The sequence below is a fragment of the Pavona decussata genome, unplaced genomic scaffold (genome assembly GCF_977016875.1).
Source record: "Pavona decussata unplaced genomic scaffold, jaPavDecu1.1 SCAFFOLD_161, whole genome shotgun sequence".
In the NCBI taxonomy this organism is placed as follows: domain Eukaryota; kingdom Metazoa; phylum Cnidaria; class Anthozoa; order Scleractinia; family Agariciidae; genus Pavona; species Pavona decussata.
The window spans coordinates 2896656-2916313 of record NW_028145572.1 but is presented as its reverse complement, the minus strand read 5'-3'; the positions used below and the strand labels follow the sequence as shown (position 1 = coordinate 2916313).

Below are 19658 nucleotides of genomic sequence, written 5' to 3'. Positions count from 1 at the left end.
CTCGACATGAACACAATAAACATAAAAACTGCACCTGTAAACTTAAGAGCCTGTTTATATGAGTCATCTCGTCCCGGGAAGAGTTTCCTATTGAGTGTCCTGATATTGCTTCTTAAGCTCTGGTCAAACGGCGCATGATAATCGATGATAGTTGATGATAGTCAAAACTATCATCCACTATTATCAACTATCAAGCAGGTGGTCAAACGGCTCAAAGAAACTCGTGATCAGGTTGACGATAGTTTACCGTGAGCCTCTAGTGTAAGGCACCTGCCGAGTGTCAACATCGCAAACAAAACTTCGCAGGGATGAATTTTTCGTGGTGAAAGAAAGCAGCTGCCTGCTTCGTTTTCCTTCAGTTGTTGGAAGAAGTAACTGAAAATTAATCTTGAGAGCGCTGGTGGAGAAAACAGCTGACCAAAGAACTATCATCAACTATCATGCGCGTGGTCAAACGGGAAAAACTATCATCAACTATCATGAAGAATTTGAACACTCTCAAAGTGAATGATAGTTGATGATAGCGCATGATAGCTGGTGGTCAAACGAGCGCGCGTGCTTATCTATCATCGACTATCATGAAGACTTTGTACACGCTCAAAGTGAATGATAGTTGATGATAGTTGATGTTATACAATGAACTGTGTAAAACTCGCGTTTTGATTTGTCTAGAGGAGTGTGTGATTAGAGTATAGACGCACGATTGACGTCATCGAGTGGTGCGACCGGCGCACGTGATCAGAGTCTAGAGTCCAGCCAGAGTGGCTGGTCAACAAAGTTTTGCAAACTGTTTTTGCGAGTAGCGGACAAACACAGGCAAATTTTCGCAGGAAAGGAAAACTGCCCAATAAAAAACTGGACAAAGACCGTTGAGAGTGACCTCAACCAGGATAAAAAAGCTAGAACTTTGTTGTGACGTGAAAAGGAAGCAAATATTTGTCGAAATATGTCGCCGATAGAAATCCGGTAATGGCAAGTAATCGATTACAAATCGCAGTGAAGCGACTAACATGCTGTAATATTTTGGGGTCAGGATTTCCTTCTGAAATAAAGGTTAGTTTTGAAAATATTGTTAGTGAAATTCTTTCGGCGGGAGTATACTCTTTAGAAGATCACAATTGCATATGTGTTGTAGTCTAAAACTGAGTTTGTGACCCGGCTCAGGCAACGCGATGCTCGCTCACGAAATGTGTTGAAATGTCTTGGTTATTGTATAAAACAAATAGATTCCATTTTGCCGTGGGTCTGTACTCTGATAACGCACAGAGGACGCCAAAACGTGGTGAGAACATCAGTCACACTACTCGCCTGCGGCTCGTAGCGTACTTCTTTGTTCTCACCACGTTTTGACGTCATCTGTGCGTTATCAGAGTACAGACGCACGGCAAAATGGAATCTATTTGTTAAATAGCGCATGATAGCTGGTAGTCAAACGAGCGCGCGTGCTTTAACTATCATCGACTATCATCAATTATTAAATTCTCAGCCTCGGATATTGCATTTCTAGCGTTCTGATTGGTTCACTAAATCCCGGTTATCAGCTCATATACCGTAGTTTGACCTTATATGGAAAACTATTGCCCGAGGTGTCGCTAAGCTAAAGACTTTTTTCGGCGGGAAGCGAAAGATTCTTCGGAAAAATGGAGAAAAATAAAAGAAAAGAAATACCAGACAATGACAACAATAAAGGCCAAAAAGTTCGGCATGACACTATTTAATGGTACGTATCTCCGAAGTTTCCTTTAAAATCAGAAAAATTGCACGATTTTACGATTACATAACAACAACAACAACAACAACAACAACAACAATAACAACCGGATACCTTCACAAATTTCAGGACGACCTGCAAATCCTGGCGGTAAGAGGTTAAAACCGATCGAAGAAATTTCTCAAGAAGATCTTAATGCCTGCCTTTCCGTTTCTACGCATTTAAAGTTCATCCATGAAATCCGTACAAGCGGCGGCCATAATGTTCGTTTCCGTAGCTCGGCACCACTCAGCAAAACATTTCCACAAATGTGCACAGTTCTTACTCTTCTCGATAAGCTTGAAGTTTAAAAACTTGCACTGAATGCTTGTCTCAGTGAGGTTGTGCCTTGTGCACTTAGACTCGGCTTGCCTTAAGTGTTTTAAAACGTCTTCGAGGAATTCAGTTCAGCATAAAATAAGCCGTCCTTGATACCTTCCTTCGCTCGGCACCACCGCACCACACAGCAAAACATTTGCTCAAATGTGCTCGACTATTACGCTTCTCGATTGGCTGGAACTTCAAAGGCACTTGAATGCTTGTCTCAGAAAGGTTGTTACTCGTACACCTGAACGTATCTTGAATTTGAGAATTTTTTAGATAAAACTAGTGAGCAGCACGTCTGCGAACTCTTACAGTTGTAAAACGATTTATTTTCTCCTACGCGTTTCGTGTGACTAACGCACACTTCGTCAGGGAGTTTAACAATACAACATAAATGACATGTCTATATACCTACATAAAAGACTAAAATAAATTTTACATTACGTAATACCGCACCTACGCTAGCGGATTTACATGTAGGAAACAGGCGAAAAGTTTGGAGCCCACAGTTTTACCTAAAATTGCATGGTTAGCGCTAACCATTGTTAAGAGGTATTAAAACCTATAGGTTTTATGGTATTTAACCCGGGTTAGCGCTAACCATGCTTCGAGCAAGTGGGCCCTGAACGTATCTTGAATTTTAGATGTCCGGCTTTGTCCGATTTACTTCGCTTTCGATTTTTCATTCAACTCCGTTCGCAATGAGCTGCGCGTGTCATGTGATCATTAAGTTTCGCGCGCTTTGATCGCAATTTGTCTCAACATCCGGTCGTTTTAATTTAATAGAAAATTTTACTTAAAATAAAATTCTTAAAACTTCAACATCAATAACCAAACGGGGAGAATTTAATAAAACAATTATTCCATTCGCGCTTGTTGGATATGAGATTGGTTATAGCCAACTCGGCGCTTCGCGCCTCGTTGGCTATTTACCATCTCATATCCAACAAGCGCGAATGGAATAATTGTTAATTATAACCCACCCATCAATTTTCGCGTGATTTTATTGGCTACTTTACGTCACGTGGTGCAAATTCACAGGACGGTTATCACCCAATAACTCCCGCCTGCTTCGATATTTGCCCTCCTATTTTTTCCATTGAAAAGAAACAAAGCCAGCGGAAAAAAGCCAGCTCAAGAGTTTCACCTTTTCATCTTTGTTATTTTACATGGAAGAAAAACAAAGTCGTTTTGTAGATGTCCAATCATGTTTACAGCAAAAGCTGGTCACAAATGCTGTCCCGGAAAGTACAAAAAAGTCAACAAAACATGCTGTCAACGTCTTTGAAGGTGTAGAAAGTTACGAGTAGACTTTCAGATTTAGTCCTACGCAAACTGAGTCAGTTTGTCAAGTTTTGGTCCAATCACAGTAAAAATAAAGTTCCTGTAAACCAATCAAATGTACTTGTTTACGTCAATCGCGCGCATCCGCCATTAGATCAGCACTGGCTTTTTACGAGCGGTTTTCGCGCGATATGAAAATTAATGGGAGGGTTTTAAAATAAATAAGCCCCTTTCTGGCTTGCTGTTATGTCGGCTGATAATGTACTTGGCTGAGAGATTGTCCTCAAAATTTCACATTTGCCCTCGAAGCTTCGCTTCTCGGCCAAATATTCATTTTTCGGACAGTCTCTTAACCGTGGACATTATCAGCCGACATACCAGCTGCCTGAAGGGGTTTATTTAATAATTATCATTGACTATCATGCGCCGTTTGACCAGAGTTTTAGCGTTTAGATTATTCCGGAGTGAGATGTGTTGGTCGCGGGATAATCTCGGAATTAAAAAAAGGTAAAAATTCAGGTAAACACAATACTTTTCTCTATCATGGCCGGGATGAAGCTTCAACGAAAAAGCGTCGTTTTATTTCCAGTTGCAATGATGATACACATCCGTAAAACAAATAACCGCAAAACAATATTCTGCAGCCTGTTTAAAATTGTGTTATTCTCATTTTTATCTAACAGTCATTTTAACTGCATCCGGTTGACGTATTTCATCTCGAGCGAGTTGAAGTTTGTCCCGAGCAAGCTTCGTCCTCGAATCTCGGAATAAAACCGACGCGTGTAAATAAAAAATAATTTTTATCCCTGGAAGAGACTCGGCGTCCCGCGAGATGGAACTCATTCCCCTCTTATATAAACGCGGCCGTTAATAGCCCCCAATCTAAATGGAAGATCTGGAAGCGAAGATATTCAGTCGGTATCCAGTCATGGATTTAAATTCCGCTCAAGCTTGATTTCTGTTCGCAATTTTTTTTATTGCAACTTTTCAATTTCAAAGACCAAGTTGTATTAAAGACCACTTCGAATTAAGGTCTTTCGCTGATACAATTTGTCTTCCGCAGTTCATATTTTCATTCCATCTGATTGGCTCAACGAGTAAAAAACGAGCTGACAGTGACTACATAACAAATTCCTTGCTACTACAGTCTTTACAATCTGAAACACCTTTTACATCAGAGCAATCGTTCATCAAACAGAAGGTCACAACTACCACAAATTGTTTACAGTCAGACTGCAACTGAACCGGTCCACCTCTGGTTGCGTCTAAGCGTGGCGAAACGCACTGACAAAAAAATGTTTTGTCGTAAGGCATTCGTAAAGCGTCAAACTTTGTCCGTCAGCTGTTCGTAACTGAAGTTTGCCCCGGGCTACTGTTCCACAAAAATCGTCAAACATCAGATCCCAAGTATCACTTAGCTATAGTTGTCTAAGATCATTTTGGTTTAAAAACAGTTTTCATTTATTTATTTACTTCCTTACTTACTTACTTCCTTCCTTATTTATTTATTTATTTATTTATTTATTTATTTATACACGGAAAATCATCAGCCTGTTACAAGTATGCTAGAAACTATTATAAAAAATTAGTAATACTAGTTTTTAAAATGAAAATCAACTGGTTTATATGATTGCCGTGTGGGAGTCCAAAGAAGAAAAGTGGGATTTGATCTTCTTTTTGACTGAAAACCCCAGAGAGTGGCATTGCCTAAGATCCTGAGGCAGAGAATTCCATAAAGCGGCACCACTATAGGAGAAGCTGCGCTTCAGGTACTCTGTTCTAGGCTAAGGCAATATAAGTTTGTTCACTGAGCTTCTTAGACCATAATCAGTTTTATACAGAATCATAGAGCAGAAAAACTTCCAATTAAGTAAGTTCTAAGGATTATCCCCAGCTAGGCGGTTGGATCATTTGGGATTATGGCTAATTATTTCCGACCAGAGAACTCTGAGATAGAAAGTCATTAATGAAATAAATGAAAATGAGGTAAAATTAAGTTTTAAACCGTGCGATGGCAGTTTGTCGTAGGCCACATGGACTCAAAGGATAGTTGATCGAAAAGCTCGATTTTGGGTCATACTATTTTTCATCAGTTGTCAGTAAACTGGAAAAAACGAATTTTGACTGGAGCTACATGACTCCCCCTTAACACTGACCTGAATATTATAATTTCAGTAGACGATTTTTAGCAGTTTTACAGTGTTTTACCAGTTTCATTTGCATGTCGTGTTAAGCAAAACCTTGGTGACTCTATTGAGCTTAACGCACTCATCGGAAACAGGCCCATTCAAACCATCTAAATTTTTCAAACTTTTCAGGGACATCTTATCGGCTAAGTGTTTCGAAATGCTCAAACAGTCCGCAAAAATTCTTTTCTACGCAATTGTACACGTAATGACTTACGTTTACCTAGAATTAAACACTAATATCTTCCATTATTGTCAGTTTTCTATATATTTACCTTATTTTTTGATAGCTTTTCCTCGTCACATGGAAAAACAAGTACTGAAGAACCAGCTATCACAACAGTAAACTCAAAACCGCACCTGTCATCAACGTAGCGCGCTTTTTAGAAGCTTCTGGTGATCAGACGCAACGACTGATTCCAATACACCTGCTTATTCTTGTCCAATGCCGACGGGCTTACTTGCTCTGCTGTTTATAACGTTTAAGGCTTTGAATCTTCTCGAGCGCCCAACTGCGTTTCTCAATTGAAGTTCGCGTGCAGACCAGCGAACCCTCGTGAAGAAAATAATACTGGTCAAAAGCCTTAACTCTTAATGGTGTGTCCCCACTCAGGCACAAGCTCGATTAATAGCTTTCGTGGTCTGCGCATAATTTGCATAACAGCGGCATCGTTAAGCGGCGAACCAATTTGTCTTGTAATAAATGGATGTCAATTCATCTGTAAGCAGTACAGTTTTAAAACAACAAAAGGACAGGAGGACAAAAAACCCGTCGTGAATTTGTCTAGACCACAAGCAGGTATTTTTCACCTCAGCCTAATTGTTTCAGTTCGACTGTCATTAATGCTCTATACCACTTAACTGGTTTCCATAGCTTAAGAACGTGAAAGAAAAAGTGTTTTCATTTCAAAGATCAAGTGGTTGAAAGACGGCCAATCTTGATCCATCTGTTCGTTCTTTAAGTTTTGTACCTCATTGTATTGATTATGTTCGAGGGCCCATGCTTCGGATGGTGTGTTTCATTGATTAGTTTCCAAGCGTGAGAATACAGATGAGACAGCTGAATGCCTGAAAGCACCGGGTTTTATTTTTTAATTTACTTCTCTGACAAAAAAAAAAATTGAAAATAGCTCTTTGTAAAAGTATTTGGGCCACTGTTATTGGCCTTACCTGTAGTGTTTCCTCCGCCAGTTTGTTTCTTTCTTTTCACTTTGTATCTCTGTAGTTTGTTTGTCTTCTTTTTAACATTTTTTTCGTTTTTACGCATGGCAAAGCCAAATAAATAAAATAAATATTGTGGAGGATTTTAAACTGAAAAACGACTAGCTTATTCACCTTTGTGACTTGAAAAGAGAGATCATCTGATTCTATACCACCTGATAAAAACCTCAAGAGTTTGTAAACTATACATCTATCGTATAACTCTTACGTGTAAACGTGCAGATATCGATGGAAGCCGTAATAATGGGGTGAAATATGGTATTGTTGTTGTTGTTGTTGGTTGGATGCATATTACGGTGGCTCTTAATCTGAACCCCACAGATATATATATTTTTAAAACTCTGCAAAACGTTGTTTCTAAACATGCTGATTACAGTTCCACAATAAAAAATGGGGTCACTGAGCTCGTTTTTTTGTCATAACCACTTAAAGGTAAAATAAGGGTTTTTTAAACAGGTTTTTACTGTTACTATGGTAACCTATTTTGTTGAGAAAATGACCATAACTTGTTCACAAATGTTTAGGCATGCTTTTGATACCATTATTGTTGTATTTAAGAATTAGCTAATGCTTAGCATGCGTATATGGAATTAATTATGGATGCAATGACGCTGGAAGTTTGGATAGCACCGAGAGAAACGTAAGAGTTCCTCGAGGCGTAGCCGAGAGCAACTCTACCTTTTTGAGTGCTCTCCAAACTTCCCACGTGCATCCACAATTAACTCGCTATACGCAAGCGAAAAGCATGAAACAATTCTTTTATAAAATATAACATTGTGACAGCAAAGTAGTGCGCGGAGAGCAGGTTCTATTTTTGATTGATTACAAAATGTTTCTCAATGTGTCCAGAGAAAAAGGTTCTTAGGTTGGTTAAAAACACGCCTCAGTGGTATGGACTGAACGAGACCGTTGACAACGTTTAATCTGCAACTGTCAATGAAAATTTGCCTCTTTGAATTAGTTTAACCCTAATGAAAGTGTAGGCAAACTAGTTTCCAAACCTACAGAATGTTGATGTACCTAAATGTCCAAGTCAAAGTTAAAGGCCGGAACTAGGGTCACGATTCATCACGATGAATCACGTTGCGCACGGTACAGTTGGAGAAGACTCAATTGCAAAAGAAAAGTAGGGCAGTTGTTCACTATTTTCGTTCATTTCCGTCTGGGGAAACTTTGTAAAAACTAAGCGAGGGAAACACGAGTTTGTCTGATTTACACACGTCATCTTAAGGACGCACGGCCGTGCGTATGTTAAGATGACGCCAACTAGGAATTCAGTAGATAGGAATGCCCTCGCGCTATGTTATAATAGAATTTTGTGGACGATTTTAAACTGAAAAACGACTAGCTTGATTCTGATTTCATCTAACTTCTTTGGCTGAATTGCCAAATATTCCGAAGTTTTCTGTGAGGGACGTCATGGAAACAGCTTAGCAATAATGGACGCGACTAGACTTCTGTGGTGGTAGTCTCACAATTATTTTCTGTAGGTCACGTGAGTTGGACATTTTGGGAAAATCTTTTCTTTGATTTACCTGATTCAGCCCAGCATTTTAATTCTTACCCCCATCACACTTTTAAGAGTGATTTTAAACACACTTAATTTTAGGAATTAAGCCGAAGTGTACTGATCAAAATGGTACGACTGATTAGGTATTTACCGTACCCAAATCTCACGAGCTTTCTCGAGTCGCAAGATTAAATTCCTCAGTCTCGTTTCGTTAACCCTTTAAGCCCTAACAGTCTGTGATCAACATCAAATTTCTCCTTGTAATATCAATGCTTATTCAACACCCTGAGGTCATGAGAATTAAGAGCCATGCACTGTCTGTAAATATCGAGAATCCGGCGTCAGTCGTGAAATTTTCAATTTCTTCATATTTTGCCCAAATAACCTCTATAGTGAGTTATTTTCGAAAATACTATTCAAAGGACCTGAAGCGCTTTAGTTTTTTCAAAATCTAAGAAAGTTTGAAAAACGCCATTTTGGCCTTCCGGGCGGCGTCGAAACTACAATAAAATTATGCATTTTCTTTTCGCTCGTTCAGATTAACGCAATAACATCTATCGATGTACTTTGGTTAACTCATAACAGAACTCTTGATCTCCCTGAATCACTAAATTATTTTGAGAGCTGTTGAAAACTGCTTCTTTTTGGCTGTGACAATTACCCTAGTTACAGCGCTTTAGCGGATAAGGTAATTTTAGCTAACTTTAACAGCAACAAAAGCCCACTGGTACATGTAATTTGAAGTTGAAACTAGCATGATCTTAAAGCTAATTCTTTATAGTTTGTTGTATAAAAATTGCTAAGGCGGCCCGACAAAAGTGTCCTGTCGAGAGACGGAAACGTGAAGTGTACTTTCTGGAATTTCGACCTTTCACGAAGCGAACAAGAAGCATCCCGATTCCGAACAGAACCGCACATTGTAAAATCTACCGATGGAAACCTGTTTCGAAATCCTGGATGCATCAAAACAGTCTTGTACTCAAAGCTACAATCCCTTTTGATTGAAAATATTATTAGGTTAACACTTGTGGAAAACAGGAGACGTGTAGTTCAAGCCGTGAAATATGTAATTCAACGCCGCGCCGAGCAGATATCTACAGTACCACGCACGTGTACATGACGCAAGATTGCTATTTCGTTCCGCTATTATTTTACCGTTAAAACTAAAAAGAAGATCCTTAATATCATGCATGTTGTCGTCTTCCTTCGTTCATTCTTATCTCGAGATTTTTAAGCTCTGAAGGGAACACGCCACACGCCAAAAAAAAAAAACCAAACAAACAGGGCGATCAAATTCCAAGACAATGCAAATACGGTAGCTACAAATCCAGGCCCGATTTAGTATTCAGTCGATTAACGCACATTTGTTTTATATTCCATAGTCTGAAATGTCAGCCGTCTCCTCCCCCTAACCCCCTGTGGGTTAGGGGGAGGAGACGGCTGACATTTCAGACTATATATTCCAGTGATATTAATAATATACATCAAATAATTTCGTAAACAAAGTAAAGACAAACTTTCAGCAATGTCAAAGTACCGTGGGAAAGCAACTGTTAGCAAGCTTTTTAAATTAATTTGTAGTTGGAAACAAAAGAATGTCAACCTCACCGGTCTTTTGGCGATCCTTGAGAAAATTAGTGAATCCCTTGCTTCTATTGCGATGTATGACAAACTTGCTCCTATATGTAAAGTTAGCAAACCGGTAGACTTGTTTCCTCCAAAGGCTGTGAATTTCCACTGGAGTTTTGCAATTACCTTCCGTCAAGTACAAAAGTTACTTTTATAGTTGACCAATCACGCCATATGGTCCAGATTTCTCCCTCTACAAAACGTTTCAGAATGTCGTTTGTGGCCGGATTTTGAAGTAGTTTTGTTGGCCTGTCCCAATAACTTTCGCCCTCTGGGAAACTTGCAAACTGGCACTGTTATGGCCTTGTCGGGAACGGTGTGTAAATATTCGACTTGGTCCAGCAACTGTGGAATGCGTGACAGTCTATCGCGCGGTTCTCAGTGTCATAAGAGGGCTTAGTCAATGGTTTTCGTCCTTGCTTGAAGAGATTTCTCTCCGAGTACTCCGATTTTCCCCTCTCCTCAAAAATCAAATTGAATTCCAATCTACTAATAATTATAGGGAAGCACTTTATTATGCGCCTCTGGCTCGGGAGATTGCGCAAGTAATCCCTGTGATTTTGACATTAATTAAATAAATTACTTCACTTTAAATTTAAAGTTACAAAACTAAAAAAAAAAGGAGTGTATCGTGCTCGCTCATATTTAAATCATCATCATCATCATCATCATCATCATCATTTTCATTTCAGAGCAAGGGCTCTAACTCTGAAAGCTATAATCAAGCTGGAATTCTGCTAGCTAGAAGTTCTAGTCTTTCAAGGGACCGACCGCTCTCTCCTCTTACCTTTTTCTTTTCGGGCGCGTGCACAGTGGAGAAAGGGATGTTGATGCTGGACGATTTTTTTAAGCAATTGGATTTTTTAAACTTTTGTCTTGGAAATAATTTTATTTTAATTTTTAGGTCCAAAAAAAACCATTTTCATTTAAACACAGGAGCCAAACAAAACAAGGCCTTAGCAGCAGCCTTGTTGAACAATTTCCTGTGATTTTTTTCCACCTTCCAGTTCCATTGCCCACCCCCCTACCCCCTCCCAACGCGTAACGCGCAAAGCGCGCGGCTCCACTGATTTGAGCGCTAAAAACCGTGAGCTGGGCAGGATAAAGGATACTATGACATTATTTCGTTTTGTTTTATTACAAGAGTACGTGGCATAGGCTAAAATATAACAGCTCAAAACTTCATTAATCAGTGCACATTCAAAACAAGTCCGATGTAAATGTGTATTAAATCTAAGAGTCGTCCTTCGCACCATGTTTGATCGTTTTTACGAACTCCAAGTAGTTGAAGTTGCCGTCGTCATCTGCATTTGCTAAGCGGAACATTTCTTCACACTCATCATCGTTAAACCTGTGGAAAGATGTAACGATAACGCATTAGTATACAAATGAGTGCGATCATCCCCGGGGGAAGGGTGATTAATTAAGTTTCATATGCCCATGCGCTCAGCTACTCACAGGTTAATCACATACCGACCTCGTTCCCAGGGTCACGGGAAGAGGAGAGACCCTGGGAACGAGGTTGTTCGCATATTCAACTTTTACCGAAATTGTTAATCCCTGCCTTCTCTTATACCTCAAAGATAACTGAAAAGTCACATTTTTTTGCGAGCAAGCGTAATCTTTGCGTTGTAATTTCTGATAATTGAAACTGCGACCCTATGAAATAACCTTTCGCAAACTACGAGGGTGAAAAAGGCACCCATTTCAGGGAGGAGGACCCTGTTTGTAAAGCCCCCTTTACAGAATACCCCGCGGGGATATCATAGACTAGGATTGGTCCATGTTCTCTTGCTGAACAGTCCGACAAGCGTGGCGCACGAACGCCAAAAGAAGAAAACTGGATTTTTAAAGCGCCGCAGAACACTTTTGTGTCAACATTGTTGTGGGTGATCTGGCAATCCACTTCCTATTTTAGTATTTAGCCGTGAAGCAAACCGCTCTGCGAGGGTTACCAATATATTTAAGAGAGAATTCCGAAACTTATCGCTGGAGTGTTTTTGTAAGACTATCAGAAAATCAAACTTTGTTGATCACAAGCACAGTCAACCTTTTTCCCTTTAAATCCCGCCCCTCCCAATTCACAAGAGGAAGGTCCTTGGAACGAGGTTGGACTAAGGTTTTCTTGAATCCAACCCCATCTGACTCATTCCTGTTAAGCGTACCAAAGTGAAGCTATTAATATTTGGGGTGGTGCGTGGTGGCAGAAATTGTCTTCGTACTGAATAGAGGAAACGGACGACAGAGAATCGAAAATTTATTTCAATTTGACTTGAAGCAGTGGGGTACTCAGTATTACATGTCATAATGCGTGAAAACAATTAACAAATTATCGCCAACTGTTAGCTATCCCGTTGTCTTCACAGTGAATTTGGTTTCTAACAAGAATCATTCTAGCGCATAATAAGGTACAAAATTAAACCAATGAGGTAGGCTTATTTGACAGAGGGTCCTAAACGATCTTAAACGGTTAGACGTCAAGCTTAAATTTACAGAAGAAATGGCCTCTTGTTTTTAAGGCAGATAAAGATTGTCACGCTGTGAAGAAAACGCTTGCCTAATTAGGTGGGTTCATACTAGCTTAGTAAGTACTTGAATCTTACTTCAGATGTGAACGGGTCTAATTTCAACTTAGTAGCCTACTTTGTAGGCTTAGCAACGCATCGTTATCAAAACAATTTCAGGAAATTGAATGTCAATCAAATGCGTTTTATCAACGATTATTTCTGTCAGCCAAACATGATCGTTAAAGAACGTTTTTGAGACACACCAACGCAGAAAAGCGATTAGTTGGCTTCTTGTAAACGCAAATATCAAAGTTACGAATTGTAAATACGAATTATTTTAGAGTACGTGCAACATAACGAATATCAGACCAAAAGTTTTATTAACATCCCGTAATTGTTCCGTTACTGAGGCGTAACCATAATGACTAATTAAACGTATCAACTTTTAAAAGCGCTATTTAAAAATATTCTTACTCTTGCACATAAACCTTGACCTGAACGTTCTCAGATGTACTTTTAAGGGAACGAAAAATTTTCAGTCTTCCATGAGTTCCAAATGCTTGGTCGCAAATTTAATACAATCGAAGGAAATTAAAGTTTTCAACTTTTGAGCATTGCAAGGAAATCCGACAAAGCAGTGTTATGATTTAAAACAAATTTAATAATAGGACTGAGGATACAACAGGGGCAAGGAAATTTTTTCTTTATTTGATTATACCTTAAAATACTTATGTGATTGACACCTCGGCTCGTAAGGATCTCTATTGAAAAAGTGATAATTAGCCACAAAAGAGTTCATTGTTCGTTGGAAAATGAAATCAATGTATCAGCATGTCAGTTATAGCCCATATCACCTGGAAAAATACATCCATGATATTAAAGCTAAGTAATTTTTGTGCCTATAATCTTGTTGGTTTCTTTCAGTAGTTCGTAAGAAAAAGGACCTTGGACTTCGTTAGACTTTCACAGTTTACGTCACAGTTTACCAGTGCGTGTCATGTCACAACAAAATTGTTCAAAATGCCAATAGCTATAGTCACGTTCATTGAGTTACAGCCTGTAATAGGGTTGAAGGTAGTTTCTTTGTTACGCACGCATCAGGTGTGACGTGAATACGCAACAAGTCAGACCGTAAGAATAAACACACGCTATTATTCACACTTGTATCATCCAGCGGAACAAGTTTCTTGTTTTTTATTGCCAAATCACTGTTCAAAACAAACTGAATTCGCCTTGTGATTCGCATTATTGTCTTCAAATAACTGTGAGCATATTTGTGAATAATTCAAATATTAATAAGTATAGAATGTGGATGACACTTGCAAGGGTACAGGAGCAAGCAGTGCAAAGCTCCACCTCACTGATTTTATTTGTGCGATTCTCGAGAGTAGTTATAATCCACTCTTCTAAGGTGGCCTATTGTTTTTCGGCAAGGTTATCTGCGATATCCCTGTCACCTTAACTAGAACAGGGTAGTCTTACAGTCAGGCCAAGTCCTCTCAGTTCATTTTAATTCAGTAAAGTGAAACGAAAGCTATTGAACACAAGTTTCCTGTGCGGTTATTTTTTTCTTTTCTTTGTTTTCCTATTTTCATAATTTTGCAAATATTTAGCAGATTACAACTTGACCCTTACTGGCAAATACTTGAGGAGATAATTCAACGTAAGTCTTACCTGTCCCCCATTCCCTTCAGCAGAGGCCGGAGTTTGTCCTCATTTAGTACACCAGTTCCGGCCGCGTCAAAAGAGGCGAAAGCGTTTCTTATCATGTCCTCCGGGTCGGTACCATTCAGCTTTTCTCCCATCAGTGTCAGGAACATGGTGAAGTTGAGCGGACCAGAAGCCTCGTTTAACATTTCGTCGATGTAGTCGTTGCTCTTTTCATTACCGAGCGAAGCGAACATATCCTTGAGATCTGTATCCTTTATAAACCCATCCCTGTCCTGATCGATCATGCTGAACGCCTCTTTAAACTCCTGAATCTGCTGTTGGTCGAACATAGCAAACACATTTGAGGTCGCTCGCTGTGCCTTCTTCTTCGAACCAGCTTTTTTGGACTTAGCTTTACCAGACATTTTGAAATTTTCTTTCTAAGCGCGCTCCTTGTGTCAGTATGTCGTTGTGCAATGTTCAGTAAGTACTGTGCGGGGTTTTTAAAATGCCGGGTATCAAACCGCGCTTTTGTGGGCCGATTACAATACTCTTGACCTTATTAGGAAAATAACCGCAATGGAAGCGTTGTCAAACAAATGCTGTTCTCACGAATATTATCGTATTATGGCGGCAAAAGGCCAAAATTATCGCAAACCTGCACATGGACACAGTTACAGTATACAGCGGCGAGTTAGAGATAATCTGACCGAGGTGTGGAGTTTTCGAAATCTGAACGTAACAATTCAGCACATGTTATCAAACTGACTTGAATAATCTGTTCTGTTTTTCCATGTGAATCTGTAGTTCATCGAATCTTTCACAAACAGTGATTAAATTCCATTAGTAGGGATAAATGATCGTGCAAATTTTCTATATGAAATATCACCTAATTGTCTTGGAACTAGCAACACCTTTTGCCAACGTCTATTCTGGATAATCTGGGCCCATTAGTGACGCGTGACTGATCCCCAATACCCGGCTTGAATCTGATCAATAATTTAATTCTTTCTCACAAGCACACAGTCCTACTTGTGTAAGGCTAGTATGAATTAAGAATCGATCCGACTTAACAATGTTCGCCATTTCCTCTCGACTTACAAAGAGGAGAAATTTTATGTTGATATATACGATTAAACATTAGTACAGTACTATAACTTACTTCAAGTGAAAACTAGGCCATTTTTTTTGACGTTCTTCCTTTCAGAAAAATCACTAATCTCCCCTTGAGAAACGATTTTGATATCTACCTCTTTGTGTCATTTCGTCAACGAGAATTTAAGGTACTTAATTCAAATTTCATCGGCACAATTCAAAAAATGTGAAGGCCTTCAGTTGTTCGAAGAGCGGATAACCCTATCCAGTGGATAAATCGTGGATAAAATGTACTCCAACCAATACATTTTATCCGTTGGATAGCAACTTATCCGCTCTTCGAATAACTGGGGCCAGATCTTCACTTGAAGCACTCGCCGAGAATAGTAATAGTTCCTTATTTTCTGGCTTACTCTCCAGGCCACGCCATGTACAGTAATTCACCAGCACTACTTATAGAATCAGAGAACATTTTATCTTGATCATTCCCTCACTGTCGGCCTTTTGGCTTGCACATTTACATTTCACCGTTAGACAACCAATCTTTGTTGCAATTTTCTCTCGTGACTTTCAGTTCAAGGTAAAAAATAAAACCAGTCTATCACGCAGAGAAATGGTTTATTACCACGCCTGCGTCGGCGATTAGATGTAGTTTAACATTCAAATTCACGATTTTTCCCTGTATTCCACAATATAATTGTATTTTTTCAATGCAAATTGTAATAAAATTGCAGCAACCCTTTGCGTATTCCCGGCTTTTAAACTGAATGTAATTGACGGGGACACAGAACTAAAGTCAGTTTAGTTCAGGCAAAAACAGTTAACCTGACCACGGTGCTTAGGTGTCATTCAGAGTTGATAAAAAAAAGCCAAAATTATCGCAAACCTTCATATGGACACAGTTACAGTATACAGCGGCGAGTTAGAGATAATCTGATAGAGGCACAGATTTTTCGAAATCTGAACGTAACAGTTCAGCACATGTTATCAAACTGACTTGAATAATCTGTTCTGTTTTTCCACGTGAATCTTTAGTTTATCGGATCTTTCACAAACAGTGATTAAATTGCATTAGTAAGGATAAATGGTCATTCAGAGTTGATAAAAAAAAGCCAAAATTATCGCAAACCTTTACGCGGCGAGTTAGAGATAATCTGATAGAGGCACAGTAGATAGAAAAACAGTTCACCTTACCACGGTGCTTAGGTGTCATTCAGAGTTGATAAAAACTGTTTAATCATCTTGCTCAAATTATAGTTAACTTTGCAAAAAAAAAAAAAAAAAAAAAAAACAATGCCAACCTGAATACAAAAATCTTGACAACAATTATCTATAAGTATTCTCATAGCTAACACAAAAGGTTTATGCGTCTCTTCCTCTGTGTAAAAGTCAGTCATCTTTTTCGCCATGTTTAATGACTTTGGTAAATTCTCCATAATTGAAATTGCCATCGTCATCGGCTTTGGCAGAGTAGAACATTTCTTCGCATTCTTCTTCTGTGAACCTGAAAGTTTACGAAAAAAAATTGTCAGTATTATAAATTACAACCTTGTTGACAATCTGGAAGTCAAATCACTTAGAAATCAGCGCGCGAAATGCCGCATGGGTAATCACAGCTGTTTGGCTCATTGTAATACAAAGAGACAAGTTCTGATTTTACCTTCGGCATCCTCTCTTGCCTTCGGTCACGATTTCTTCCTTTTTGTTCAAAGAAAGAGTTATAGTAGTTTCTATGAAAATTAAAGTGCCTGTAAGGGCAAGTTTACTTGGGCAAATTTAACTCCCTTCAAGGGATGAATCTTCTGTCGTGGAGGCAATTTTACGCTCGCGCGTTATCTATTTTTCATTGCCTATAGATTCGCACCCGCGCGCGTTTGTCTCGCACACAATCAAGCGTTACCTCAGTATTACGTTACGGTCAAACAAGCGATATCAGAAGGACAACAGGAATTCATATCTTGTTTTAATTTCATATCTGGCCTCCACATGGATGAAGAGAATCCCGTCTGAAAATAGAGTTTTAAGTCTTTTGAAGATACACACAAAAAAATTTATCAGTTGAGAAAAAGGAAAGTTCAATGTTGCGAACAGCCTTAACAAGCTTTTACATGACCTTCGGTCCTTGGTCTTATTCTGCCTGTGTTCGACTTTAACACGAAGAAAAATCTCTTTAGATTAGCACTACGAAAATAACACTGAACGTATGTTGTAAATTAGAAAAGAAAAAGGAAATCTTTTCAAAGAAGAGTGGAATGCTTCAGAACAGCGACAGCTACAGTATTTGTTTGCCTTATCTCATAGTGATCTTGTGTAGGCGACAAATTCCAACATTATTTTTGAGTGACTAAACAATAGACTGCCTTTTGACCTCTATCGTTGATCTGTTCTTGGCGCAGATTTTAATTGAGGTAAACAAAACCTGTTGTCCCGCACTCAGCTTACATCCATTTTTAGGATAAACTAAATTGTTACTCCAATACATGATGTTGATCAAAATGATGCTCTGTCTGCTTTTGTTTTGAGCCATGCTATTTTAAGTATACTCAATGAAGAATAAATTTGGATTAAGACAATCTTTATGGTCGTTCGCCCTTTCAACCACTGTCTCTAGATTGACACCTTTTCTAACTGAATTCCCTTACGCTTGATCTCTTTGTATACCAATTCAGACCATTTAAGTGGTGTTACACATTTCAGTAATTTCTCAGGCTCATTGATGACCATCAAAGGCGTACGTATTTTGTAAGGAGAATACAGTTTTGGATCCTCGGAGACTCAGGACCGGTAAAAAGTAACCATGAGCGAGCTTGTGCTATGCATTTGTAGTCATCGCCTAATACTACTTGCTAGTTTATGAACAAAACAGAAACAATATAAACACTCAGGAGCAATGGATCCCACTGAAAATACTGAAGATCTGTGTGATCCGATTGTCACAATTTAGGATTTCATCCACAGACTCGAAAGTTAGAACCTTCTTGTACCACAAAAGATCCATCACCAGAGATGCCGTTGTCTTTTTCCTGGTCGCGCTTTAGAATTTCGGATAAGAAAACTCGAGAACCCCTCCCAACCAACTAGCTTCTAGCCCCGTATTGTACTAAAGAGCATCTGTTGCTGCGCAAACTTGATCCCTAATGGAACATAGCAGCATGCATTCTTCCCACAAAATGAAACATTGTATTGAATTTTATCATTTATATTTAACTTACCTATCCCCAAGTTTCATCAACAGCGGTCGAAGTCTATCCTCGTTTATGATACCTGTGCCGTCGGGATCGAACGTTGTGAAAGCGCTCTTGATCATGTCTTCGGGATCAGTCCCATGCATGTTCTCCGAGAACAGCGTCATGAACATGGTGAAATTAACGGTGCCCGTGGCTTCCCCCAACATGTCTTCAATGTATTCATCAGTCTGGGGCCTGCCCAGAGAATTAAACATCTCATGCAGGTCTTTGGCGCTAATGATACCGTCTCGATCCTGATCAATCACGTTGAACGCTTCTTTAAATTCGTGTATTTGTGTCTGGTCAAACATAGCGAACACGTTGGAAGTTGCTCGCTGGGCCTTTTTCTTTGAACCGCTCTTTTTCGATTTTGCTTTGCCGGAAGACATTTTGATTTTACGAAAAAGCTATTTCAAAGAATTGAAAGTTAAAGAATTGCCCTCAGAAGTCCGGACTTCGTACAACTCTGGCAGACACACCTTTATGGTTTAATCGAACCGGCGTTTAATGAATTTAAAACTTGCTAGGGTTTGTTATCTTAATGTTTTGTTGTGTCGGTCTTACAAAGGACAATTGATTAATTTCGGGTTAATAGGGTCGTTAGAAATGACGGATGCACGATAACATGTCAAAGAAATTTCCTAAATAAACGAGAACACAAGTGAAGCATGTTGAGTTTACTCCTATAACCAGAAGCCGAGTAAACGTTGTTGCTTAAAGAAAAACTTCTGGTTTGTATTTTTGCAAGAAAAATGACCACCATTTCATTAATTATTCTTTCGTTACACTAATGATAGCAAACAGAACAGAACTAAGGAAAAAACTCATTCTTCGAAATTAAATTCTCCAGACTTGTCAATCTGACTTTCAGGCTTCGATGACGTGCCAATTGATTCTGCGGTAAACTTTCTCTGTTCCCCTAAAACAATGATCGCAGACATTTTTAATGTCAGCTAGGTGTCTAAAAGCCACAAATACTACTCGGAGATACTTGTATACATTATTTTCCAGTAGCTTTTCGTGGTGTTCAATCATTTTGAAGGTCCATATGTTTTTACAGCTGGAACAATGACAAAAAGTTTCGGTAACAACGTACTGAGGTGTTTATGTCACACAACATTCATTTTCCCAATTTAGCCCACTTACTTAACGAAATGAATCTGTGCTCGGTTCCAATAATGAACAGTTTTTATTCCAAAGTTCAAACTTTTTAAAGTGTATTTAAGTATTGATCCCGGTTTCGTTGCGACGATTAACTTCGTCTTCGCCATCGAG

The 19658-nt window shown here is 39.0% G+C and overlaps 2 protein-coding genes across 2 annotated transcripts; both read right to left on the bottom strand.

Moving 5' to 3' along the window:
* Positions 1-11023: 11023 nt before the first annotated feature.
* On the bottom strand, positions 11024-15616 carry LOC146464800 (myosin regulatory light chain 12A-like). The gene is made up of 2 exons (XM_085129223.1): positions 14086-15616; positions 11024-11255 (listed from the first exon to the last, which is right to left on the bottom strand). The coding sequence occupies exons 1-2, from the start codon at positions 14484-14486 to the stop codon at positions 11138-11140; spliced, it is 519 nt and encodes a 172-aa protein (XP_084985349.1). The 5' UTR covers positions 14487-15616; the 3' UTR covers positions 11024-11137.
* A 141-nt stretch (positions 15617-15757) lies between these two features.
* LOC146464799 (myosin regulatory light polypeptide 9-like) lies at positions 15758-18891 on the bottom strand. The gene is made up of 2 exons (XM_085129222.1): positions 18369-18891; positions 15758-16660 (listed from the first exon to the last, which is right to left on the bottom strand). Exons 1-2 carry the CDS (start codon positions 18770-18772, stop codon positions 16546-16548), a joined length of 519 nt encoding a protein of 172 aa, XP_084985348.1. The 5' UTR covers positions 18773-18891; the 3' UTR covers positions 15758-16545.
* Positions 18892-19658: the final 767 nt, after the last annotated feature.

Excerpts from the sequence above, each read along its gene's own strand:
- LOC146464799 (XM_085129222.1), bottom strand. The coding sequence starts at position 18,772 with ATGTCTTCCGGCAAAGCAAAATCGAAAAAGAGCGGTTCAAAGAAAAAG. Across the intron at positions 16,661-18,368 it reads TTGATGAAACTTGGGGATAG|GTTCACAGAAGAAGAATGCG; the intron begins GTAAGTTAAATA and ends GTAAACTTTCAG.
- LOC146464800 (XM_085129223.1), bottom strand. The coding sequence starts at position 14,486 with ATGTCTGGTAAAGCTAAGTCCAAAAAAGCTGGTTCGAAGAAGAAGGCA. Across the intron at positions 11,256-14,085 it reads CTGAAGGGAATGGGGGACAG|GTTTAACGATGATGAGTGTG; the intron begins GTAAGACTTACG and ends ATCTTTCCACAG.